Source organism: Ostrinia furnacalis, unplaced genomic scaffold (assembly GCF_004193835.3).
Source record: "Ostrinia furnacalis isolate ACB-3 unplaced genomic scaffold, ASM419383v2 OfSCF2049, whole genome shotgun sequence".
NCBI classification, from domain to species: domain Eukaryota; kingdom Metazoa; phylum Arthropoda; class Insecta; order Lepidoptera; family Crambidae; genus Ostrinia; species Ostrinia furnacalis.
The window spans coordinates 326438-354187 of NW_021132288.1; the positions used below are offsets into that span (position 1 = coordinate 326438).

A 27750-nucleotide genomic window follows, 5' to 3' on the forward strand; every position below is an offset into this window, starting at 1 on the left:
AACATCTTAAAAGTAAAAAAAAAGTCGCACTACTTCAATATAATAGCGCCCATAGCCGTACAATGAATTCATAAGTCTCCAAATCATAGAATTAATCCGAACAGCCTACAATCCGCACAACATTTTATATCATGCATAAAATTATCTGTGAAAATGTACTAATAGGGAGGGATAGAGATTATTACTGATTGGGAGCGTCGTATTGTCACATCCATTAAGTCGGAGGGCGGGGCGTCGCAGGCCACGCCCGGCGCCCGCCCGCCAGAGGGAGCCGCCGCGGTGCGCTGCGAGCACGCGAGTATTCGTTAAGAAGATTTAGTGGCAATCGCATCACGGGTGATCCTGGTAATTGGTGTCTAGTGATGTCGGTGGAGTGCGAGGTTCGGTCGTGGCGGTGAAGCGGTCAGCGTGGCGCGGCCGGAGGGCATGGGCGGGGCGGGCGGCGGCTGGGCGCGCGAGGCGCCGGCGCTGCTGAGCACGGCGCTGCTGCTGGGCGGGCTGCCGGAGCGCCCGCCGGCGCCGCTCTTCACCATCGACAGCATCCTGGCGCCGCGCCCGCCGCCGGGCCCGCCGCTGCAGCTGCTGCACGCGCCCTTCCCCCGCCCGCCCGAACTGTTCGGTACGTCAGCTAAGATGTTCATGATGGGTGAGGCTCTTCATTACTATTGCATGGTTGCATGATTCGGTCATTGGAATCTCAAAGGGATGACATTTGGCCTGTAAGTTCAATCTCCTAACGTTATTTAGAGTCAAATAACTTCAATCGTCTATCAATAAAATAAAAGAAGTCGGGAGACCAATATACAATATCGACATTCTGTTAATTTTCTATTCAACAAAGAAAAAGTTTTTATGTGAAAAAAATTGCATTCATACTCGAAAGTTTTGTTATTTTAATTGACATTTAATCTACCCATAGTAATATTATTACCTATGTTAAATCGAAATCTTAAGGATACAATTTACACACCCACAACAAGTATTTATATTTTTCTTCAAATCAATTAGGGTTGAAATCAAGCCACTTTACCTCATTAAAAGTTATCCCCCGTAGCGATCGTGCTACGAGACTACGAATCGCGCGAGGGAGGGTAAAATTCGTAAATACTCAATGTGATACCATAAAATTATTATTGTGGTGAAATGATATTTTATACGGGGAATGGCTTTAAAAATCTTAACATGTGCTGTAATTTGAACGTAGCAATGAATCAAAAGCTGGAAAAAATATTCGAAATATAAAATCTAAAACTAATATTTATTTTTCATGCTAATAAAAGCTTTAAAGCTGTATTACCTATATTGTTTAAATATATAAATGTATGTAGAACCAAGCTGTAACATTTTTGTTGCCTAACTATTACAATAACAATACAAACTCATTATACCTACTCGTATATATACTATGCTTTAATTAAATGCGACTTACCAAAATAAGACCTACTTTTTTCACTATTTTCCAATTTATGAATCCGTGCATTTTAAAGTTCACTCACGCTTTTTGAAGTTGTAAAGGTAGTATTATACTTAGAAGCGGAAGCAGAATAAAGTATACTTAGTTACAGTCAATTGTTTATCCACAAAGGTTACTCTACTGATACTCTATTGTGATTCAAGTACTTAGTTAAGTAAATTATCTACTTTAATGTAAGTTGTTTAACGAACAATCTGCGTGGGTATCATCTATCGCTTAAGTCAGTACCTACTTCTAATGTATCAATCAACTTAAATTAGGTATGTTCAATTGATTTATAAGTTTTTATGTACATTGCCCAATATAGTTAATAGAATAAATAATATAATAACCACTTCGGCACAACAGTGTTAAAAAGAAATTATTGTTAATGAAGAAAAAAGGTGACTGCACTTTTTTCAGCCTATATTTGCAGGCGCGGATCCACCGTTGTGGGCACTGTGGGCATGCCCACAACCCTAATTTGCTTGTTTTAATTATGATCTATTGATAAGATCGATAGGCATGTATGTATGTCCGGGCATGTATTGATCCAACTCTCACTTTGCTATTTTTTGGTGGCTGTGCCCACAACCTTTTTTGAGGGCTGGATCCGCGCCTATTTGTAAGGTAAATAAGTGCGAGCCAGACACGTAACTACGCCATATAGCTACGACTACATTACCTTTTTACTAAGGGTTAATTCTTTATCAGTAATTTGAATTTGCATGAACAGGAAGTCCTACAAGTTATTGTGGGACTTTATTAAACATTTTATTATTTTCTCGCTTGAGAATTACTACCAATTACCACCAACTTTGCATCGCCTGAAGTTTGCAAGTTTTGTAAATTTTACTAATTAAAGCGTGTGTTCACAGCACTTTAAGTATTTTATATTTTTTGTTGCAAAATTGCCTGTATTACAGAATGCAGTCATCTGTATTTGAAAGACTACCTTTAACTGAGAGCAATACAAGTGAACAGCTTAGTTTGTAATTTATCCCATAATACGAGTATGCACTAGAATACTAGATAATAAATAATCGTCGCTTTCATATTTTTCAAGTTTTTTTACTATCAAAATAAATTCAAAAAACCTTCCCACTGCCGTTTGTTAATATTAATCCCACCCTTCCTCGATAAAACAATCCGTGTCTAGCTGTGTTTAAAGACGCTAATGCATTTTTAAATCCAATACCACCTCGGGCTTGCGGTAACCTGAGCCGCCCCGAACAACCCGCGCGAATCAACTTCACCGCATAATACGCACTTACATAATTGTATTAGTTTTGTAGGTTAATAAATATCTATAGTAATTTACAAATGAGAAAATTAATCTGTGTGTCTATAAGAACCGCTTTTGATTATTTTTTGTAAAAATTAAATTGGACATAGTATTTTTATGTCTACTTTTTATCGCGAACTAAACTGAAAGAGGGGATGAAAATTTGTTTTGGAAATCAATCATCTTTCGTGTTGGTGGTATGGCCATTCACTATTATGCTCTAGGTGATAATTCATATTTGGGCTAAGCCACTGGAAGGGTGGAAGCGTCAGCAGTGGATGACCTGTGGCTGAAATGATGATGATGATAATTGATAATGAATTTAACTGGAGATGCCCACACGATAATGTTTTTCTTTGGCACACTGAAATTCACGAGGCAAAGCTGCTTGTAACATAATAATTTAAGATTTTTGTATGTAAATACGAGATCATTCGGTGCGTTGAACTTATTAAAGCCACATTATAGGCCATCACAAGCTTTTCTTGGAAATTGGAACAAAAAGTTCTTGAAAAAGCTCGACCTATTTCAGTGAAGCAAATCTAATGGTAGTAGATGCGACTACAATGAAAATATTGATTACGTATCCCGAAATGGATTGCTTAAATTCTTATCATCTAATAGGGTCGTGGTATTGTAAGCTGGTTTGACTTTGATCCTATAGTTTAGCCGGAAAAGATGAATACTTAATTGATGATTCGATGCTTTTAGCTCTAAAAATGTCCCAGGACCATAACGTTTTTTATTGTCTTGAGTCTCTTCGGCCTATTATCTATACTTATAATAAATCTATAGAGAGGTCAATTCTGTACATGAAATATAATATTTTCAAAATAACTATCAGGGGGTGATTAGTGATCGATACTGATGCCAAAAATGCAATCAGTAAAATTTTTGTCTGTCTGTCTGTCTGTATGTTCCTTATAGAAACAAAAACTACTAAATATTCTTCATACTCCTGGGCAGGTTATAGTATACTTAGGAATTCCCACGGGAACGAGAATTAGCGGGAAAATCCTTTTGTATGAAAAATCTAAACCGCTTAAGTTAGACGCTTGAAATTTGGCATGTAGGTACCTTAGTAAACTTAAAGCTTAGTTACAACAAGGAATTCCCGAAAATCCCACGGGATCGGGAATTAGCGGGAAAATCCTTTTGTATGAAAAATCTAAACCGCTTAAGTTAGACGCTTGAAATTTGGCATGCAGGTACCTTAGTAAACTTAAAGCTTAGTTACAACAGGATATAGCAAAATTCCCACGGGACCGGGAATTCGCGGGAAAATCCTTTTGTATGACTGACTCACTGACATATCAACGCACAGCCTAAACGGCTAAACGTAGGAACTTGAAATTTTGAAGGGACGTAGCTTAGGTACCGTAGAGGTGCACTAAGAAAGGAATTCCCGAAATTCCCACGGGAACGGGAATTACCGGGAAAATCCTTTTGTATGAAAAATCTAAACCGCTTAAGTTAGACGCTTGATATTTGGTATGCAGGTTCCTTAGTAAACTTAAAACTTAGACAACAGGATATTGCGAAATTCCCACGGGAACGGGAGTAAGCGGGAAAAAACATTTGTATGAAAAAATCTAAACCGCGTAAGATAGATGAAGGGGGTAAAACGGGATCCACGTGTACGAAGTCGCGGGCGACCGCTAGTATTACAAAATAAAGTTAAAACTCGACTCTTTCTCAGTCAAGATTCAAGATTCTGTCCTGTGATTGATCTAAATTTTTTATGCATAACAAGGCAGTTATTTTACCGCAATCTCACCTGGTGTTAAGTGAGATGCAGCCTACATATCTGCCCTGTNTTTTTTTATGCATAACAAGGCAGGTATTTTACCGCAATCGCACCTGGTGTTAAGTGAGATGCAGCCTACATATCTGCCCTGTAGGTGTCTATTCACTCTCGCCTTGAAAAAGCCTGGATTATAGAGTTCAGGAAAGACAGCAGCACCATAAATATTGAAATTCAACAAATAAAAGCTTCAATCCATGAGGTTGGATCGAGCTTTGAGGTTTTATCATTAATATCAGGACCTTAGATTTTATTTTGATCCCATCAAAAACAATACTTGTCAAAAACCCCAAGTCTCGCAACTCAATTGTTCTACGGTAAAAAGTGTAATACCAAGTCCAGGCCAGGAAATCTTTAACGTTTTACATAAATTATTGACTTGGCCATCGCACTAAATAAGTTAATTTACACGTGTTTTCATGCGATGGCCAAGTCAATATATTTATGTAAAACGTTAAAGATTTCCTGGCCTGTACCTCTATTATGAAAAACTTTCGAGTTCGTTTCGTTTGCGTATTCAAAGTGCCATCGAAAAATTTTGTATGAAAAATTAAACAGCGCCCCCTATATTATAGCCGCCCTAGGGGGCGCTGTTTAATTTTTCATACAAAATTTTTCGATGGCACTTTGAATACGCAAACGAAACGAACTCGAAAGTTTTTCGTAATAGAGGTACTGNTCAGCTCTATGTTTTAAGCCTTGTTTACACTAGTCGAGTAATTTAGAAGTCGAGTAATTTAGAAGTCGCCTTTAGTTAGTAACTAAACTACTTGCTACTGACCGTTCGCACTTTGGTCGAGAACAGTTTACAAGTAATTAGTGGTTTTTGTATGAACTCGACTAAACCGCCCGGTTCTGACTCGTTTAGCCGTTGAGCGAGTGAGCAGGGACGCGTGGTGAAGGGTGCTACTAGCATTTCAAATAGAACAAAATGTACTGACTCGACTAAACGATTTAGTAACCTACTCGACAACATTTTTGGTGTTCAGACTAGTTTAGCTACTAAATTAATCGATTAGGTGAGAACAAGGCTTTACTTAAAGCTATATTTCAAATCGTGGTCGCCTTATTGTATCTAAATAAGTCTTCTATCGAAGTATTTTAGCTAGCTAAAGTTACCAAGAATTCGAGACGAGCGAGATTCATTCATTATACAGCGAGCGTCTAATATTCCGATATTAGTTTCCATTCTCATATCACGTAAATAACTATAATATTAAATACTTTACATGCAGCAATACCATTTAAAAGTTACTTGCATGAAGGTTGTACAAAATTTAATTAGATAAAATACTTTTTTAATTTATTGACACACCGAAATGAGAAAATTGACAGGTGTAAAAATATTGGCCGCTTTTAAAAAAGAAAATTACGCGTCACTTGGCAACAAGGAACAAAAGATTGTGAAAGATGCGTTTACAAAAATGCTAATGCATTTTTAAATTAGAGTGGTTTATAAGAGTTAAGCTCCCCAATAGGCGTGGTAAGTTGAGCCCCGGGGCCCCCGCTAAACCAAAGATGATCCTGGGGGCTATTCTGTACGAAAATATCATAGCATCGAAGTATCTTGTATCTCGTTTACTACATATATTCTAGTATGAGCGAGAACGAAAGATAAAGTTGTAAAATCAAAATAAAAAAAAATCAAAATCAAAATTTTCTTTATTTGTTTAGACTAATTAAATTAGTTCTTGCAAATCGTCAAATGCTCTTAAGGAGCCTATACATGTCTCATTATTTTGCCCTACCAGCGCTTCGAGACAAACATTTGGCAAGTGCTGAGAAGAAGCGCCGCAACAAACTCAGTCACCACTGTCTGCCGGTTTAAAAATATAAAAAAGTAGGAAGTTACAATACATTCAGAAGCAAGTTACTTACCACGCGCTCCCATTGATAGAAGGTGGCCTTTAAGACGCCCATCTAGCACGAGACCGCATGGCAGTTTTGAATATATTTATTTAGTGCCATGCTAATTTCTAGGTTAATTGTTGCGTTTTGATACATACAGGGTGGAAACGATAAGTGATCTCACTCGATTATTTCTAAACTATACAAGATATCCAAAAACTGGTTACTGATCCTGAAAGTCCTACACAAGCTCTATCCAACGGTACCAATAATAGTTTACAAAATAAACTAGATATATCCGAAAATTCAATGTTTCCAGCTTCCATACATTAAGTACTGCCACTGTCATGGCACTCATGTCCTGATAAAGTTATAGCAAGTAAAACCTAAAACCAAAGTTTTCCATGATTAATTTTAAATAAGAATGCAATTTACGAGTTAATTTTAAGTGTTTATAATTAAATAAAAAAATTAACACTTCTAATATTGTGTGGCTGGCATACATTTAGTATGGAGGCTGAAAACAATGAATTTTTGGATAGATCCAGTTAATTCTGTAACCTATTACTGATACCGTTTGAAAGAGCTCGTGAAGCACTTTCAGGATCAGTAACCAGTTTTTTGATATCTTGTATAATTTAGAAATAATCGAGTGAGATCACTTATCGTTTCCACCCTGTATATATTTTATGTCAGGTATATCTTTCCTTGACCAGTCCCCGAAGGCAGCGCCTGTTCACAGACATGACGTGTGAACCAGCCATCGCTTCACTCGACCATATTATAGGGAATGTAACGACCCGCCTCACACGCCACTACCCCAGAGACATTTTAGTGAGCATGACAAGTCTAAGATATCCTTCTGGCTAAGTGCCAGATTAAAACGGTAACCGCGTTTTAGAATTGACCGCTTAGATTGACGCTGCTTCCCGCCGAAAGAATATATTTTTTTTATTTTTACCTTAGGGTTCCATAACCAGAAAATAAATTAATTTAAATTGTTTATTAGGTATTTTCGTCTCTAGAATATTATAAAAATCTTTTTATTTGATTAAAATCAACGAATAAAAAAAAGTTTCATAAACAACAACAGTAATTTAGGATTCAGAGGAATAATCCCGGTAAAGTAGGATTATATTATATTATGTTCGGTTAATTTAAATGAAACCATTCAGGCATTTTTGTCAACAAGCTTATTATTAGGAACGTGGATTTCAGTAAATCAGACATAGGTGCATTGCATGTTAGTACTAACAACCAGTGCCGTATTATCCATAAGGCACTTTAGGCCAGTGCCTAGGGGCCCACTATGACAAGGGGCCCAGCACTCCCTATTAAAAAAAAGAAAAAGAAACATATGTTAAAGATTATTTTTATGCAACGAAACTCAAACCTCCTCAAATTTAGCCTTATTTTGGTTTACACATTCAATCGTCATATTTCGATATTGTGGAAGTTTATTCATTTTCGTAACGTTTAGGCCATAGAATTAGATTTTAAATCGGAAATAATTCCTACAAAAGATTTTATTGTTTTAATGGCTTCATTTGTTGCCCATTAAAATACTACCGAAACGAGCTGTGCCTAGGGGCCCCGAGATGGTTAATCCGGCCCTGCTAACAACTATCAACATCTCATTGAAAATCGAAATCTGCCAACCAACCCGTTTAAAATTCTACAAAATTAATTATAATATTACTAAATTGAAATAGTGATTCTATTTTTATCAGTTTCAGACATTCAATAAAAGCTATTATGTGAATTATTAATTTCACTCAAGCTTTTCAAGAATTTGTGAATACGTTTAGACAGAAATGAGATTGTCTTGTAACATTTGTAACAGTTACAAATAAATGGATCAGCCCATTGTGATAACATTATCAGGTCGGACCAACCTGAACACGTATTTAAAAATCAATACGGCTTACGACAATCGCGAAGGCGAGCACTGCGATAGCGCTCCATCTCCGCCTCGGGCCTTAAAAGCTTTTATATTTCTTTCAACAATAATACTTTGTAATACCGGCGCTGGGATGTATGCAAAAATATTCAATTTTTATTTGTGGTTTTAATATTTTTACCGGAGTGCGCCGGGCCCGGGGGCGCTAAGCCCGGATCCTCTCGCTTGGCCTGCGGTGAGCACATTACGCGTAAGCGACGTGACGTTCGACATCATGTCTGGAAGATCTCCTTTTTTGCGAGTTTCTAACATTCAGATTAGGAATGCATTTTTAGGAAACGTTCAAACAAATTATTTTAATTTAAAACATAAAATATAAATGGATTAATATTTGAGAAATATGTGTTAACTTATTATTAACGAGATTTCTTTAAAACACATTATCCAACCAGGAAAGTGATCTAATTTCGTTGATAAAATTGTCGCCTAATCTGATTAGGATGTGCTGGTACCTCTAAGCATCCAGTTCATTATACATCCAGCGGAGGATAGCTGAAGCCTAGGGCGGTTTGGAATACTTACTCAAATGATTATTTTACAGGAATTAATATTACCTCATATGACATACGATATCTTTCTGTTTAAGGGACGGGCGTTAAATATAGCGATATTACAAAACGTGTGAACTCTGCCTTAAAGACTGTCTCAAAATTATTTCATTTCGGAGGTGTAGGTTAACAGCAATGTCTCATAATATCTCATTCTACAGGTGTAGGAGGCGTAGGGGCGAACCACGGCGCGTACGCCGGTCTATACGGCGGGTACGCGGCGGCAGCGCTGGCAGGTCTGGCCGGCCCGCCGCCCAAGCGCAAGCGCAGGCACCGCACGATCTTCACGGAGGAGCAGCTGGAGCAGCTGGAGAGCACCTTCGACAAGACGCACTATCCCGACGTCGTGCTGCGGGAACAGCTCGCGTTGAGGGTCGACCTGAAGGAGGAGAGGGTTGAGGTATGTGCTTATTTTTCTTTATTTATTTATTAATAGGTACAGTTACATACAGTACTGCAATACAGAATACCGTTTATTTAGGAAAAATACAGCTACAAATCAATGAACCAGTTACAACTGCACACAACTGTACTGTGATTCACTAGCATTACTAGCAAGTAACGTAATGGTAGGTGAAAAAGCTTAGTGGGTGTAGATTTATGTTTTCCAGTAGGAACTTCGAACATAAAAGCACTGTGGTGTTTGTAATAAAGTCTAGTCATAAGATCAAGGTTTTACTCGTATTAGGAAAACATCTGAAAATAGGGAAATACTTTGGTCGAAATATTTAGTAAAACTATTTCAAAGGTAATTCCAAACAATTTTCATAATTTTATTTTATTGCACAAATATAAATTGGGATACTACTCCAAAATTGAGGTGAGGTTGTCACAACTTCTACTAAGTTTACTCAGATCCTGGTAAATAGTACTTAGTGATTGGTAAATTACAGGCTGAAAAGTTTACTTGAGTTTGAATAAGTTTTGAGGATTCTCAGATTATAAAGACCCCTAAAACAAAAACCCTAGAAAACAAAGCCGAATTTTGTGACAATGGGTGGTTGTATGTATTTATCCAACATCTTTGAACACGTTTTCTAAATCCACTTATTTCGTAATCAGAACACAATAGCAAGAGTAAAGGTTTCACCTCTTTGTTGGTTTAAAGGTTTCACCGTTCCTTTTTACTTATTATTCAAGTTAAAAACTTTTTTCTAAAGCACCGACGGTGACAAATAAAAAGACAGTTTACTTTTCTTAATAGGGTAACATAAATTTTATAAGTCATTACATCACCTGGCAAAGGATTTTAATCCAACTTAAGTTAGCATAAAGTGGTATTTTGGCTTATTTGTGAATTACTTAAATCTATTTAAATAACTGGTAATAGGATTAGGGGGTAATAAGAAAGTTACCTTTAAATAAATCCTACAGCCTAAACGTTGATCACGTAAAAACAATGAGATGCCATTTAAACCAATGATTTAATAAAATAATCATGAAAGCTTGTTGAACCCATCATTTCTGAAGTTAGGTAGCGTAGGTATATAAAATTATCCTTTTTGTAAGAAGTTAAATATGGATTGTGACTGTGTGGCTGACTACTGTAAATACGACAGTGTTTTGTTTGCGTTACAAGCAATAAAGACTTTCTACATGACTATTCAAAGGCTATAATGGTAAATAATAATAAAAGGATTGGATAAGAATTTAAAGCGCGACACACGACAGCAGTCAATAATCTTAGCGCGTGGTTATTCTTTTTTCTATGACATGTTAGCAGAGCGTAACGTTTTAGGTAGCTACTGCGGGCCCTTGGGCAAATAGTGACTAAACATTTTTTACTACGAGTGGCGATGTGGGTGGCCCGAAAATGAGAGCATTAAAATTAAGTACCTATACATACCTAGGTTAAAATTACACATTTTTCAAAGACTAGTGGACAAATAACTTATTCGCTAATCATTTAATAACGTTTAGATATTCTTGGGTTACAATATAATATATTTCTTGATTTCATTTAAAATATTTTTTTGCTTAGGTAGTATGTAGGTACTCAGGTAATTCGCAAAAAATATCGGTATTTTCACGATTTTGCTTTGATAAAGGATATCAAATTGAGGTTGTATTTTCCAAAGGTTCAAAAGTTTTTAAAAACTTGATAAAAGCTCCGTTGCTGCAAGAGCAGTAAAAAAATGTAGGTAACTCTGTAGTCTTGCGGAATTAATTTTAAACTATCCAATATCCCCCAAATGCTCCACAATCCACAGCCGTTTATTTAGTTAAACCGTGATATTTGTATGAGCAAAGCTGTCTCGGTACGCCCGCCAAGGGCCCTCGACAGCCGATCGTGAAAGTATCGTGTTTGGGCTACCGTGGCAGTCGTGTGTGCCGTCCACTCGGCGAGCGCCACCCAGAACGGACTGTTTGCACGCCCACGACAAACGACGATCGGGCCAATCTGCTAACCACACTACAGTTGATTCCACAAGGAAATGACATTTCGATCACTTCTGAAAAAGAAAATTCACTATTCAATAGCGGTCAACGTTTGAAAGAAGCTCTTACAGTATAGTTATATTTTTTTAATTTTCGTCATCTTTTAAGACAGATACCTAAAGAGTCTATGGATAATAGAGTGGCTTTCGCACTCACCTAATTTTATTTACTAGCAAGTTGATTCAAGCTTGCAATGTGCTCCAAATGTGTAAAAGTATCGTTCTACTACCTAATACGAATCGCTGAAATTACTTTTTGACCATTCGATTAGTAATCAGAAACCTAAATCAAGTTAAAACATACCGAATTTTGTTTACGAATAATGAAATATTCGTAATTACTTAGCTGGAATTCCTGCCTAAACCAATATTAGTGATGAAAATAGAGAGTCTGAAAATTGATGCTATAGAAATTAATTAATCGGAAGCTTTCCGATTGAACTTTTACCTGTTCGATAAAAGAAGCGATAAACACCCTCAAAAATGAACATTGTGAATTGTGATGTTTATATCTAACGACTTTATAGGGCTTAGAAGCCATGTTCACGAAACTTGCTTCAATGTAAACTTTTTATTAAGGAATCCATAGTAAGTCAGGAGCTAAAGAAGTTTTCAACCGCACTGTAATTTAGCTGAGGGCGGATAAAAAGGGCCACCGAGACTCGTCAGTGGCGAAAATTAATCTGAGTTAATTAAATTTGATTTATTTATATTGCGCCGGGCGCCGAGGGCGATAAAAGCACAACATTACGACTAATTAAGGCCACTTTTGCGGCTTTCTCTCGGATTTATTAAAGAGTTTTTTTCCGATTTACGAGAGGGCAGTACCTTTTTAATTTTTGCTGCTTCAATTTGGTTCTTGAATAACCGATTTGTTTCAGGGAAATATAGTGATTAATAAGCTGTTTCAACTTAGTTAAAGCCGTTAAAGTTTCGGGTAACCTACTTTAGACGTGCGTTAAACATTCGTGATCTGATAAAAAATCTAAAATAGTAGGAAAAGTTAAAAACTTACTTTTTATTTGGGCTAATAATACCAACTTACACAAATCATGACATTAACCATTATAATATTTTATGATAATTACTGAATACAGTAAATGCAGTTATTCTGCTGTTACACCTGAAAATAGAGTAGGTACATGATTATTAACTTTATCGAATGGAATATACCTCCATGTACCAGTCTATGCACTAATGTTGCTTTAAATTTTAAGAAATCTTAATAATATGTATACATTTTTACTGAACAAAGTTAACCATTCCAAGTAAAAATAAAAATACAATTTCCAGAAATTAACTTTACAAACTGCTACAAATTCTTTTGTTAACACTTTTCCTGCAACTTCCAAATGCAGCATTTTCTCTTTTAAACTATTGTTGAAGTGGTATTTATTTACTTGTGTTCTTGGTGGGGTAACGCTTGTTTTTATGGCAACACAGGCATGTTCCCTGTATTTGCGCAGCGCCAATTGGATGCTGAATTATTTAGGTCCCGTTGTTTAGCGCGCACAGCACTTGCCAAAAATACCGCTTTCTCCATCATTTATTTGTTATTGCTCTCCGTATAAGTCCATTTAAATTTACAACGATCGATACAGTAAAAGTATTTTTCAAAATAAGTTACTTTTATATAGGAAGTACATAATTTCAAAACAAGGCGCTAAGCTGCTCAAAGTATCTAGCCGAGATCAGGGTTAGTACTATTTTAGTGTACCTACTTAAGATTGTATAGTTTCATAATTTTGTAGTTTTAAAGTAAATTGTCCACCAGTGGACGTCATTTGGCTGAAACGAACGAACGAATAGTAAAAATATTGACGATAAATTCTGTTTAAGTTTCAAAAATAATAAGCTAGGTAGGTACCTAATATTCAGCTTTAAACATAAATTACTTTATTAAGTACGCCTAACGTAACGTGAACACGTTATTAAATTGCCAAATGAGCAAATCTAATAAAATTAGACTCGTGCCTTTCCCATGTGTTTGTAAAACATTCTATTAATTCGATCAGTTTGCCGGCTTCAGGGCGATTAAAAAATCACACTTAAGGCTTCCCTCTGTGGCGCGCGACGCAGAGCCGAACTTTATTAAAATTTGATAAATTGCTCTTTAGTAGGATTCCTCGCTTTGCCCTTAATTATGTTCCGTTAGTTACAAAAACGTTCACGATTTTGGGCCTTATTGATAAAGGAATAATTCAAACTCAGTAAGGTAAAATACGAACTTATGATTAGATCGAACTCTGCCAGACAGATTTTAGACCCAAAAAAGAAAATCTCGTTTATTTTCAAAACAACGAAAGAAGCTCTTATTCAATTCAGTGAGCCACGCCCAAAGCTAGTGAAGTTTAAAAATTAATGTTGATGTATCTGGCAGATTTCGGGCGTGTTTAATTTGACAACAATGGATCTGCCTCAGATATTTAATGAGTTGAAGAACATCGGCTTCAGTAAATACATGGAGACGGTTGTGCAAACACAAGATAGGGCTCCATTGTCGTGGGCCAACTCTTTGCACAATAAATTATTAACACAATTTGCCGTCTGAGTCGAGATGAGAGAACTAATTCTCTCGCAATGATGCCTACTTATATTATGTGCCTGTCTAATGTAGTTACAATATGACGTTTTTTGCAAAGATATAAAAATAGAATGTTATTAAGTATCGTTAAAGGCAGAATACATTTGTCACCAACCCCTACTCTTCCCGCGGGTGTCGTAAGAGGCGACTTAGGGACTACACATCAAACAGAGAATGGGCAGCAGCGCTCTCTGAAAAACATCAATCTTTTAAACTGCGATCTCCAACCCGCCTGCCAAGCGTGGAGATTATGGCAAAACCCTCCACTATAGTGGAGGAGGCTCATAGTCCAGCAGTGGACTGTAAAGGGCTGTTGATGAAAGGCAGAATATAATAAAATATTCAGATGTACATTTTTACGATTATATTAGGTACAGTCATATGGAAAATAGAAAATTTTTGTCGATCTCCATATTATATTAGCTACGAGATGAGAAAAATTCTGTTTATTGATTTTGTCAATCACCAACATAGATATTGATACCATTGATTCGGTTGCTATAAAGGCATTTTGCGAATCATCTATTTCCTTATTCTTCTATCTAGTGATTGTAGCCACTACAATCACAAGCGGTGAAGCGAGGCTGGGGTCTAGGACTCAGTATCACTGAAAGTTTATTTATCGAAAGCTATTTTTAATATCCGCCATTTTCATTGAAAATTAATTTCATACATGAGCTTTTTCACCAATAGGTAATTTCATCGAAAAGCCATTTGCCTGAAAACTGTCAGTATATCGACAGTATGTTTCTTCGAACGCCGCATTATTGAGATCTGGGAATTCCTACCTATGATTCTAAACAGTCCAACTATCAATACCAAAATGGAAAAAAGGTCCGGGGTTAATATACTTCATCCCTTCTAATATTATCTCTCTGTCTGTCTGTGTCGCTTTCACGCCTAAACCACTTAACCGATTTTGATGAAATTTGGCATAGAGATAGTTTGAGTCCTGGGAAAGGACATAGGATAGTTTTTATTCCGGTTTTTGAGACAGGGACGCGCGCGATAAAGTTTTTCTGTGACAGCCTAAATTTCACGCGGGCGAAGCCGTGGGCGGAAAGCTATAAGGTATAATTTAAGAATTGCTCATTACTAAAACGAGGGAAGAAGCCTTTTCGGTAAGTAATTGAATAAAGTTCACTTTCAGATAATCAAGCGTTCAAGCTCCAATGTATCATTACAAAGCACTTCCTCGGCTTGTCAACCCGCCGCCGGCGCCATGTCAATGTTGATCTTATTGTGATCGTGAGCGTTGTCTGATTAAATCTCTGCGGCTTATTTCATTCCGCTTGTGGCTTGTTTTCCTTTGTCATCCCTAATTAAAACATAATAGAGTGTTAATTTAAGTCAGCGGTAGGGTTTCCACGAAATACAAAATTAAACGAGCTTACATTTTACGACCCCCTTTTGTTAAGTTTATATTGTACGATGAGACGTTCTATGTTTAACTTACTATGGTACTAATTAGGGTTCTTTTATTTCAGTCAAAGTTCTAGGATAATAAAGTTTGATAACGTGATAATGAATAAATAAAGTTTTCGTTCTTATTTACCAATCTGTAATATTTAAACGGTGGTGTGTATTTTACCCTTGCTGATTCATAGCACTTTATGTTTCTTTTAAGGTGCATTTAGATAAAATCAACAACTAAGTTATACCAACATTATTATAATAACTTATGAAAGTGAAGGATAATGATGAAAGCCTGATGAAAATATATTTTTAAACCAGTAAAGGGTTAAAAGACTGGATACAGTAAGAGGAAGCGTTTTACTTTTTAGATCTTTTTCGTTGTAAACTTTCACTCCAATTCAATCCAGTGAGGGTTTTTAGAAAACGTAGCCATGATACGCCGCGTCGCAGCTCCACAAAGGCGGGTAATTCCCGTTGCATTCGCGCTTCGGTTCGCTAAAATAATTGAATGATCCAGCCTGTGTTAGAGCACTGGCAACTCGAAGGCTACAGAACATGCAGGCTTTGATCTGCAGAACGGAGGGCGAATATAATAAATTATTGAGGAGTGGCAGGCGTAGGCGTAGACCTTGTTATATTTGTATTTATTTGATAGTTCATGGTCAGACTAAATCGGNCAAATCGGGGTAGGTCTTACAACTAAAAACGATTTTTTCGATTTTATATAATAAGTTTTAAAATGTGTTATTAATCAATATAGGAAAATAAGAGTTGTATTTGTAAATACATATGTAGTTTCTCCTTAGAAATACTTATTTTCAGTATTTATGTTTGAACAACAACAAGGTCTACAAGGAACCGATCGGAAGAAATTATACTTGTTGTGACGAACCTTTGCTCAATGTGTACCTAGAATAAATAAATGTTTCTTCCAGAATGTAGGCATGGCGAAAATGCCTAAAGCATTTTTTACGCCAATCAATCCTATCTGATTTATCTTAAGTAATTTTGTCTTAATGGCAGAAAGCTCACAAAAGTTTTATTAAGTGTCTGCCAATAAATTACTCCTCTTTTATGGTAGGGTCGCAATGTGTTAGATATTGTATGATTGTTAAATAATAATGGAAGTGCCTGTTTGTGAGCTGTGCTTGTAAAATTAAAAACTTAAAAAAATGCACTAACCCTTACAAATAAAAGATTATTGAATTATATAACAAGAATAACAAGAGATCATGTGCTCAAGAAATGTTTTAAGTTTACAAACAATACGAAAAAAATCCATTCTTTAAGCACAAAGAGGCGGCCATCTTTTCACGGCGGGCATTTGTCATCCAGTTCGTGTGACGCATAGCTGCAAGCGGGCCAAATGACAGTGCCCCGTCGCAGCGCTCCTGAAAAAAGAAAAGTGGGCGTGGCGCTCCGCCCAGCGGGCCTTCCTGTCACCCGCCACCCCTACAGGACACTTATCTCGTAATAGATAGCTATAATAAAACAGATACATTCACGTGTTACTAAGTAATAAAGCGACGCCATTTTGTCTTCAGCTTCCTCCTCGGCAATAACGCTTTATGAGCTGAGCACCGATACGGCATGAAGTGATCAAAGGCTGCCGCTGTTTCATTTTACGCTTGTTGCTTCGTGAAAATACTTCAATGATAATAGTGATATGTATTTTGCCGCGCTATTTTTATTGAAAATTTTCTACGAATGTCATCCAATACTACTACGCTTAGGGAGAAACTATATGAAACTACTACTACTACTATATGAAAACATACAAAAAATTGTTTTAGGCATTAAAATCATCAGGTTCACCAAGTTTTTCTTGATTTAAAAATGTAAGTAATATTATATTCGCTTATTAATATTAAAGAAGATAATGTTTTTAAATAAACTACGTCACTTTATTTTACAGACCTAAGTGTCACTCCTCTTCATACGGCCAATTATCATAACATCGTAAATGTTATTATTTGATTATTACTTTAAACGAGCCACATCCCTGTGCGGTCACATCGGGGCAAAGTATCACTCTATTATTTATGGACGCGTTCGATACGCAATACAAATTATTGTTTTCAAAGTATAACGTTTAGGGGAGCGCGTTGTTTGCAGAACGACCCTCGGGACTTGCTCCCCCGCGACTCCTCGAATATGAAGCTTAAGCTTCCAGCTTTAAGTGTTATTTTAGAAGGGAATCACTGCGATAAAATGCTTTTTCGATTTACGAGAGAATCGGGGTACTATTAAAGCAGTCTTTATGACAATTGAATTTCGATTCGGCTGACGTATTGTGCGAAGATAGGACTTTATGGCAGTGCAGATATATGAACACGGGTGTTTGCGTGAGGTAATTGATACGAAGTGACAGACGCGAGGGGCGCGAAGCCTCCGGCCGAGTGGAGCGAATGTTTTGACATTAACGGAAAAGAGATGGGTGTGATTTGAAGTGGCCTTTGTGGAATTAGAGTCGCGGACGGCGTCTTTAATATTGACTAATGCATTTGCTAATGGGGTGATGGAACTCGACAGGTGTGAGGGCTCACGGCAGAGCGACACCGAGTAATCCTGATTGGGACGCACTTTATTACATTCGATGTTCATTAATTAAGTCGCCGTTTAATCGTCATTGATGTTGGGGTAGTCGGCCCGGTCTCTTTTAATTAACTAATAAAAAGTTTCAGCACCTGGTTTCAATGCGGATGAATGAGCTGATTACTTTTGATTACATTTTATATGCGTATATCAGAAGTTATTCGTTGTTGTATATATAACAGTTCTTATTCTATTTGGAACCGTATTTCTCAATAGATTACTTTGTTCCATAATTAGAAACTTTGATAGATAAGGTGTATTGTGTGTGGTAAGTAGATATTTATTATTCTCATCTACGTAGAAGAACACGACGACTTATGTAAAGCAAGAATTAAGTCTAAATATATCATTTGTCTAAACGTAAAAGCTGTTACCGTAATAGGTCAAAAGTAAAATGGTACTTTACACTGACTTATTAGCAGACGAGGTACGAATGCAAATTAAATAGACATTAAAGTATCAAGGGCGGATCAGGCGGTCCATTAATAAATCAGTTCGCTAAAACCGTAATTGTAATCTCAAACAAGGCGGAGGGCGCGTGTTTGTTCTAACAACATTATTACAATAAGTTGGGCCGCTTCGCCGCCCCGCCGCCACCCGCGGCGTTCGCACGCTTCTAGTGCCGCGAACTGTCTTGGGGCAGCGAATTACTTTTGCATCGGATCTGACTGATAACACCGGTCGACAAAAAAAAAATTTTTTTTTTTGCGCATGGATTTTACTTAATATATTCTGATTATATAAGCAAATTTATATAAAAAAATGCGATTACAAATCGAAAATATTTGCTTTTTAAGAAGTTATAACGATTTGAATTTTCCATCTTCATAGTAGAATGTCTCTAAAGATGCACGTCCCATTCTCATTGGGATATATTTATAGATAATTATGGGGGCTTATTCGCAAGAACAAGGGGCACGCTTTCATCAAAATATAGTGGGATTTGAGAAACGACGTTACCAAGGCCAGTATACTGAAAGCATGATAGGGTTAGATTTTTATGAGAAAAATCTTCAATGGAACATGACAGGAAATTAGAACTTTTCATTTTTAATAAATATTTGGACTCTATTTTAAATTTTCTCTTGTGAGAATGAATCTTAAATGGATGTTTGGTATGTTTTAATAAATAGAAAGAATGAAAGAAAGAAAGAAAAAAAATATTTGGCAACAAATTGAATCATCTCTATGTTCATGTTTCATACATTCATTGATATGAATTTTTCTATTTTTTACACATAAAAGCAAATTCAGAACATTTTTTTGTTGTTATTAATGTTATTATTATTTCTAGGTTACAAAGCAATAAAAATAAGCTATGGATAATCCGTGCGCAAAAATGCTGTAGGAGACAGTTGTAATAAATTAAAGATATGAGCTAATATTTAAATAGCTGAAAAGCTCTTGAGTGTCGACCGCAAACTAGAAAAAGTAGTGTAGGCAGCCCTATCACTTGATGGACCGACTATCTGCTGAAGGAAAAGGAAGCACCTGGATACGCGGCAGTACAGGGACACGTGGCTTTGGAAATCTTTAGGAGAAGACTTTGTCCAGTAGTAGATGGCGTTTGGTTAAAACATACGAACTAATATTATTGAAACAAATTCAGCTAAAGAAAAAAAGACCCTCGATGCCGTCAGCAGAGTTGCCTAGCCTAGCGAAGATGCTGCAAAGGTTTGATCTGGCAGAATCTATCATAGACTCATCATTACTCATCCAACGACACGATGCTAAAATCAATCCATCAATTCAAACTCAAACATAAATTCTGTTCTGTGATTATGAGCTTAACTAGATATACCTAACTTCCATTGAATTTGAAACTTAAAATTATTAAATTAAAGCAAGATGCTAAAATATGCTTTGGAAGGCACTAACGTCAAATGTTACTAATCTGTGATATAATTATTAATCAGTAATATAGTCCAATATAATGATTGCAAAGTAACAAGTATGAGCTAGTAGGTAGGTAGAAATTGTTATGAAGATTAGCTATAGCAAACTCGAAATCAAACAATCTATAGCAAACTTCTTTTCATAGACAATAAGCTTTTATTGCCGTAATGATAAAGTACAACCTTTCTATCTAATTATTTCGTGGAAACGTGGAAAAGCTCTTATACCTTTATATTTTCCAGAAACTACAATTTTACAACGAAAATATCATTAATCATACACGGCCATCAGCCTGAGTAACGTGTGTATTTTTTGTCTAGTACTGAATATTGGAATTGCGAAATTAAATTACATTTTCTTGGAATAAGCCTAACGGCTGAAACATTTGCAACACTAGTCGAATCAGCGGCTATACATGCATAATAAAAGTATTCCCGAACGCCGTATTGATTCGACCCGCCGGATTGAAGCTTTTACTCCACGAGTTTGACGGATAATGTGTTTTTGTTTCATGAAAATGTGATTTATGATCGTTAAATCACAAGTTTTTTTACATTAATCGTCATAATTATAATATTGGAGTTTGTTTTTGATGAGTGAATGCAGCTCCTGAATGACATTTTTGCTAAGCTTTGAAATCTTGAATAATACCATATTATGCAAGGAAAGAATAATAATAATTTTACTGTGCATAATAATACAAACGAAATAGAAATTACTTTTCAATAAACCAATTTATTTTGGCTGAATAAGTCGTAGTCGTCTACGTGGCTCTCGTAGCAATCCGTAGCCGTAGCCGTAGCACGTAGTACGGTGCTAAAGATTTCAACGGCTTCTTGAGCAGATGCAATTAAATTAAATTAATTATTTTAATTAAGAATACAGTATTTACGTTTGATATAATCTTTTAACAATCCCTATATTGAAAAAAATTGCTTAATTATTGTGACAGCAAAATAATCATGAATTTGTATCAAAAGTTTTTAAATATCCAGTCCTTGGCAATGATTTTAGGATTTGGGCAACCATCTGATTTTAATTATGTATTTAAATAATAGAAAGATAAGATTGACTTTTAGAGAAACACGGTCTCAGAATTCCATAGTGATAAATAATTTGGTTGCATTTGCATTCATCCTGCAGTAAGGCGCTCCGAAGTCGTTGAGGCACTTTTGTACAAAATACTCCTTTTGTACCAATTTTTTTCTTTACCAATAATTTAGTTGCAATGGTAAATAATGGTAATCATGACGATCGGTCAAAAGAGAGATGCAGGTTATGGCGCGAGAGAGCTGATCTCCCCTGCCCTTTTGTCCCTATGTCTGAGAGTCCTCCACCTGGACATGAGCTCCCCTGGCTTACCTGGAAGTCTTTAAATAGACTTCGGACGCAGGTTGGCCGTAGTAAGGACAATCTGGCCAGGTGGGGATTCTTGGATGGCTTGAACATGGAGTGCGGGTGCGGTTTTGTTCCCCAGTCGATGAGGCACCTGATGTCATGCCCTGAGTGCCCAAGCAACTGCACTCAGGAGGATTTGATGAGTGCTACTGACAACGCCACTCGTGTGGCGGAGTTTTGGGCTGACACTGTGTAGGTTTGTTGTCGACACGAAAAGAAGAAGATGGTCGTAGGCACTCGCGAAAGCGTTGAAGTGCAAATTTTGGTACTAAGCTAGTACCAAAGTAACTACTAAGTGTGATAGACTAGTCTTGTCCCTGTTGTCTCATTTCATCTAATATGTAGAGAAAGGGACTGTCTAAACTCAGAATGCCATCTCGATAAATAATTTAGTTGCAATGGTCGCGCCGTAAGGCGTTTCAGAGCTTTAGCAGCTTCGAAGCGCACCCGTACAAAATATCATAATTTATGTATAGTTCCAAAATGCTGAACTGTCCCTTGCATGACATTGACAGTGGGGCGCCACCGTCAATACCGGATCGCTAGTTCCGATTTTTGCCATGTTGGAAACCATATAGTTGAACGATGGTAGCGCCCCCTGTCATTGAGTTTGGTGGGACAGTTCAGCGTGGGTCATCTATACTATGCATTAGTGTGACTAAACTTGTCTTGTCCCTGTTGTCCCTTTCTGTCTATTATATTTAGAGAGAGACAGTCCAATCCAACTCAGAATGCCATCTCGATAAATAATTTAGTCGCAATGGTCGCGACGTAATGCACTTTCGAGCTTTAGCAGCGTCGAAGCACACTCGCACAAAATGTCATAATTTAGGTAATACGCATTAGTGTGATTAAACTTGTTTTGTCTCTGTTGTCTCTTTGTCTATTATATTTAGAGAGGGACAGTCCAATTCAGTATTCCATCTCTAATTTAACTGCAGCAATGGTTGCGACGTAAGGCGCTTCGGAGCTTTAGCATCGTCAAAGCACACTCGTACGAAATAGCATAATTCAAGTACTAAGACTATTAACTTGTCTTGTCCCTGTTGTCTCTTTCTGTCTATTATATTTAGAGAGGGACAGTCCAATTCAGAATTCCATCTCGATAAATAATTTAGTTGCAATGGTCGCGTAAGTCGCTCGGAGGCGTCGAGGCGTGGTGCGTCTGCCTCGGGCGCCGCCCCGCGCATCCTATCTCCCGCCCCCGCTCCCCGCCAGATAAACACACTGTTTACACTAATTGATTAGAATCAGATTACTATTAGTTTGGCTCAACTCAGGTACGAGCACTTATAATCGCTTGAATTAAGATTAACAACCAGACAGCACTTCAATTAATAAAGTCATTGCAATTTGATATCTCTGTGATAATCAACTCAAATGAATCTTCAAGTGCTAAGCTAGACCGAAGATTAGAAAAATCTGCGACTGGTTTTTTTTTTTCAATATTGTTTTGAAATGCTGATACTTTAATTTATTTAAGAAACATTAACAGAGCGTGACGAATAAAATAATTTAGCCTAATAAAAATCGATGCACTATTTCTGATTGGAATTATTAATTATGTTGACAAGAAAATCAATTTCTTAGGTTTCTTTGTTGAATCAAATTTTAATTGCAGTGTTTCATCTTTAGATCAAACTACGGAATTCACTTGTCTACTAACTCCAAAACTCGATTATTCGCTGCCATTTGATTCAAACCGAAAAAATGGAAATGTAGCTCAAGTTTACACAATACCCTCAGACCCAAACACTTTAACAGTCAACTCCTTTCTTGGAAGTCGATCGAGAAGCCAAAAGTTAGCCTAATACGGGTTAGTTCAAAATTACCTAATCTGTTTAACGATTCAGCTACCCGGGGCAAACACCGAAGAAACTCCAGGCCAAATTTACAATACGGTTTAGCTCTCAATAAAGCATGGAGTGTGCTCAATAGGGTGGTTACGTATGCACAGCCGATCCGGTGCACCGTACAATAGAATTTGGGCATTCTCCACGCTCCGCTTTTAAAACAATGGGAGCATAGGGACTGTTGCAGTTCGGAGTTTAGTAGATTAATTTGAAACTGAATGATGTTTGTGTTAATTAATAAGAACAAGCAATACAAGAAGCAATTAACCTTATCTCAAGACTTTTCATCAGCTTTACTGTTTTAACAAATGGGTGTAGCAAAATAAAATTGAAATAATTTTACACCGACGACCTGATAAAGGTAGCAGGAAGACGCTGGATGCAGGCCGCTACCAACCGTGCGATGTGGGAGGCCTATGTTCAGCAGTAGACGTCCTGTGGCTGAAATGATGATGATGATAAATTTTACACCTAAGATTTAAAATCTGCTAAGAAATTACTAAATATTTTTATACGTTACAATCTATCAATCCTCTAAAGCTACCCCACCCTAATTGAAATTAATATTTCATAACAGTGGTTTCTAATAAAATCGTTTCAGGGATTGGTTAAGTTCGTAGTAGACTATACTTTTTTAATTTTAACCTTTTCGATTTATTAATAAACTAAGTAACCCAGGTTGTTGTTCATAAAAGAAAAAATGGTCTTGTGTCTAATATTTAATTTAAGACAAAACAGTGTTTTAGTTGAAACAGTGTTACAAATTTTTTCATGATGTCAGATTACAAAAATTCTGTTCATGACATTCATCTAACACTCACCCAGCAAAACCCGAACCAAATTCAATAAGGCCTTACTTATTGTGATACGAATCTGCCTCATTCACTCGACATCTTAGTTTCGCCCATTGATAGTGTTGAGGGCTTTATTTCCAACGCGGTCCCTGATTGCCAATGAAAACGGCAAACGAGTTAAGCCAAACACAATGTGCCATACAAAAGAACAGACTAATCTCATTGCGGGCCAAACAATCGAAGACGACGCCGCCCTCTGCCTGCCGGTGGCGGTCATATTTGCCGCTCGAGTGCCGCAAAATGAGCCCGATAAGTGAGAAAACCCCCTCATTCGTTTAGCGAAAGTTAATGGCGCTTTTGTGGCCCGCCCGACTCTTGTAATGCAATTAACTCCTACAATAGCCGTATCGCTTACGAATTAATTTTAAAGCTCGCTTTAATACTACGGCCCGGATGGAAGTGACAATGATTTTTGTAAGTGGGCGGCTCGGCCTTTTTATTACATAAATTCGTCCTGAATAAATTGGTTGGGGGTGGATACCTACTACGTCTTATTTTAATAATGCGATAAATTCGGTGCCCGAGATTAAAAACGTAATATCTCTTGACTTCAAGGAATATCTAAATCAAAAGAGAAAAAGAAGTCAAAATCCACCAACCTAAAATAACAAAGGCACATAAAAACCTACAAGGTTTACTAAATTGGAATGTAGGTATTTGTAAAGATTCCCGGGAGCGCTCTGCATCGCGGTATATGAATAAGTTATTGTGCTACTTGTAATGCGGAATATTAATATTAAAATGCAATCTTGTTCGCACAAATATGAAACTAAGCGTGGCGAGTTTCTGAATGGAATAAGATGTGGGGCTGTTTGTATTGTGATGTTCGGCGTTGTCCACTGTCAATTGGCCGTCAGGCGTGAGGCCGTGGATCATGTGGAAGAGTGGTCCTTATTTCCTTGTTGGGACGTCTTAGGTGTGCGTATCTGCGACCACCCGCAGCGGCACTTGTGCGCGGCCACTCGAGTGGAAGCCCCGGCCTACCCAGAAACATCAATGGTTACTCCAACGCACACAAAGTGTTTTTTGTATCGCGCATTGATCCGGTAGCTAGGTCGCTTGGAAATTGGGTCGATAGCATTGTCCGGGCGGGCACTATTATGCGGCATTAATCGTTCGTTTACAGCTTAACTGATGCATCTATGTTACATCTTTTGAGGTGCGATTTCACACTGATGTTGCCGGACATAGCAATAACTTAAGTTGCTTGTTCGCTGTACAACAACATTTAGACCATGACAATTGATCGGGCATTCTTTTTTGCTGACAGAAGGTTGGCTTCTGAACAATTGAATAATACGACTACTTGTTCTGTATTGGAAAATAATAAAGCAATAATAAACTCATTACAAGTAGGCAAACTATAAAGTGAAATACTCGACTGGTTTAAGTAATGCTTTCAATACAGATTTCATTATAGATTTTGCGACATCCATGTCAGAATGTGCAATGGGTAAATTTTTCAATTAGAAAAAACTATAGGTATACCTACTCATATAACATTTTCATCCCCAGGTATGGTTTAAAAACCGGCGAGCGAAATGGAGGAAGCAGAAGCGGGAAGAACAAGAGCGGCTACGGAAACTCCAAGAGGAGCGAGTGTGCGGGAGGGCGCCTCTGCTGGTCCGAAGCGCCCTGTCTCCCGCGCACTCGCCCGCGGAGCATGCGCCGGCGCCGCCCACGCCCAGGCACTATACCGACGACTCGGAGTCAGACCTGGAGGTCGCCTGAGTGATGGTACACCTAGGAAGCGAGCCATACTCTCACTTGACGACAAAGAGCCAACGGCAGCGACTAGCGAGCCACTGGACTTGATAACATGATCATGACTGGAGAAGAACGTTGAAAGCGATTTGTTTCAAGCCACAACACAATGTTACATTATTTACAGATAACTTAGCCATGAAGGCTATATGTTGAATATTGCTGTGCCGTACATATCTGGATATATGGTTGCAGCTGAACGATGCATAATAACTCCGGTTAGACAACACAGTGCGTCGAAATAAGACGATAAGGAATATCCCGTAATAATTTTGGAAAATGAATACTCGACAATTAATCAAAATTAAATAAATTCTTTAAGAATAAGTTTGTGGCCTGATATTTTTGATAAGATGGAGGACAATAAACAGAAGAATGGTCTGATCTTAAATTTGAAACAATTAACCAAGTAATAATGGATCTGTGAAACAAAATGCTTTTCTCAACTTACTCCAATATGCCGGTTCGTTGGATGACACAAAATAACACGTTCGATAATTATTTATAGGCGCAATATAGTGATGGTGAAAGTGATGGGACGGTTGAAATCGCGAGTGCTTTCTTCATGGTGTATTTATTGTGTGACGCGCTATTTGGACATTATTGGACTTTCATTACACCTTATGACAATATTTTCGATAGAACAAGCAAAATTAACATTGTTTATTTTGAATGCATTCAAATCAATTTGTTTAACGGTGTAATATCTTCTACGGTTCATGAAGTTTATTTTCTGTCACAAAACAAGGTTAGGGGGATATTTTATCATACGATTTTCTAATACTATGTCAAGTTGTAAATCAATATACGTAATAAATAAGTACAATATTACAAAGTCATCACATAATCTCTAAGGATAATATTAAATTAATTTATCGTAAAAGATTGTATCTATAAATGTTTAGAAATAAATGTAGGTATCTAGTTGTAGCTTTCTACTTTATAATTAGTAGGTTTTTGGATAATGTTACGTTGCATCATTCAAATTTATTTAAAAATGCGACATTTAATTTGTACATGAAGGAAATTAAAGGATTGGCTTTTATTAAATTAAGATACTAACAATCATTAACGACTAGTTAATCCATCACTTATTCTAACGTATTATACTTTATCTGTATCAAATTAAGTATACCTATTAACTTACGTATGTGGCGTACTTTTAAGCACAAGATTATATATTTGTATTGTTTCATTTTAAATGTTGTAACTCGTAGTAAAATTAATTTTAACATGTCAGTCGAGTATTTCGAGGGCTTAATTTAAAACAAACTAATCAAACATGTTTTTTTCCTTTTAATCACTATACAAGTCTTAAGGGGCGCTACACAAACAAGCGAGTCGTCTAGCCTCAGCACAACCAAAACACAAAATCGAAAAGAACGCTCTTACTCGACTAGGGCTGATTTTAACATCGTCGGATAACTTTTAACTGAAGAACTTGTCATATTGGCATAATATTTTCCATACTGAAACTGTCAATGTGCCAAATTTTTTCTTCAGATTTATGAGTTATCCGACGATGGTTAAATCAGCCCTTAGCTGTACTACATACATGGGGATACATTTTCAATAAACAAGTATGTACCTACCTACCTACTTATACCCGCACTGGCCGACCCGCTTATGTGTAGTGCCCCTTATTTATCATTAGCTCGTAGCTACTGTAAAATACTAGGTATTAAAGCATTTGAGGTGAAAGTTATGCAATGAAGTAAATTGTAGGTCTTTGTATCATTCCAAATATCATCCATGACAAATATAATGTAAACATAGTTTACTAAGCAAATAAATGTGGATCACTTGCTTATCTGATGCACAATGATTAAATAACTACCCTCAAACAAATTGCGAAGTTAAGAGATCATTAAAGCAAATTCAAAATTGAATTCGAAACCGTTGCAATAGAAGTATGTATATGATTAATGTACTTAATAATAACAAGCTCTAATAAAAGTCATAGTACAATATACTTAAAGATATCTGTATTTTTCTTTGATAAATGCATACCTATTCTTCATTTTCCCACTAAGTAATGCCAAAAAATTAATAAT

At 37.0% G+C, this 27750-nt stretch overlaps 1 protein-coding gene across 2 annotated transcripts; it reads left to right on the plus strand.

Moving 5' to 3' along the window:
• Positions 1-294: 294 nt before the first annotated feature.
• LOC114354447 (homeobox protein goosecoid-2-like) lies at positions 295-27636 on the plus strand. 2 transcript variants are annotated; one of them, XM_028306835.1, is made up of 3 exons: positions 295-646; positions 9060-9298; positions 25448-27636. In XM_028306835.1, the coding sequence occupies exons 1-3, from the start codon at positions 427-429 to the stop codon at positions 25661-25663; spliced, it is 675 nt and encodes a 224-aa protein (XP_028162636.1). In that variant the 5' UTR covers positions 295-426; the 3' UTR covers positions 25664-27636. The 2 variants fall into 2 exon arrangements, with proteins under 2 accessions (XP_028162636.1, XP_028162637.1); XM_028306836.1 differs by having other exon boundaries at positions 295-619.
• Positions 27637-27750: the final 114 nt, after the last annotated feature.

Coding starts and splice junctions, on each gene's coding strand:
- LOC114354447 (XM_028306835.1), top strand. CDS start 427: ATGGGCGGGGCGGGCGGCGGCTGGGCGCGCGAGGCGCCGGCGCTGCTG. Junction 647..9,059: donor AGCTAAGATGTTCATGATGG/GTGAGGCTCTTC, acceptor CTCATTCTACAG/GTGTAGGAGGCGTAGGGGCG. Junction 9,299..25,447: donor TGAAGGAGGAGAGGGTTGAG/GTATGTGCTTAT, acceptor TTTCATCCCCAG/GTATGGTTTAAAAACCGGCG.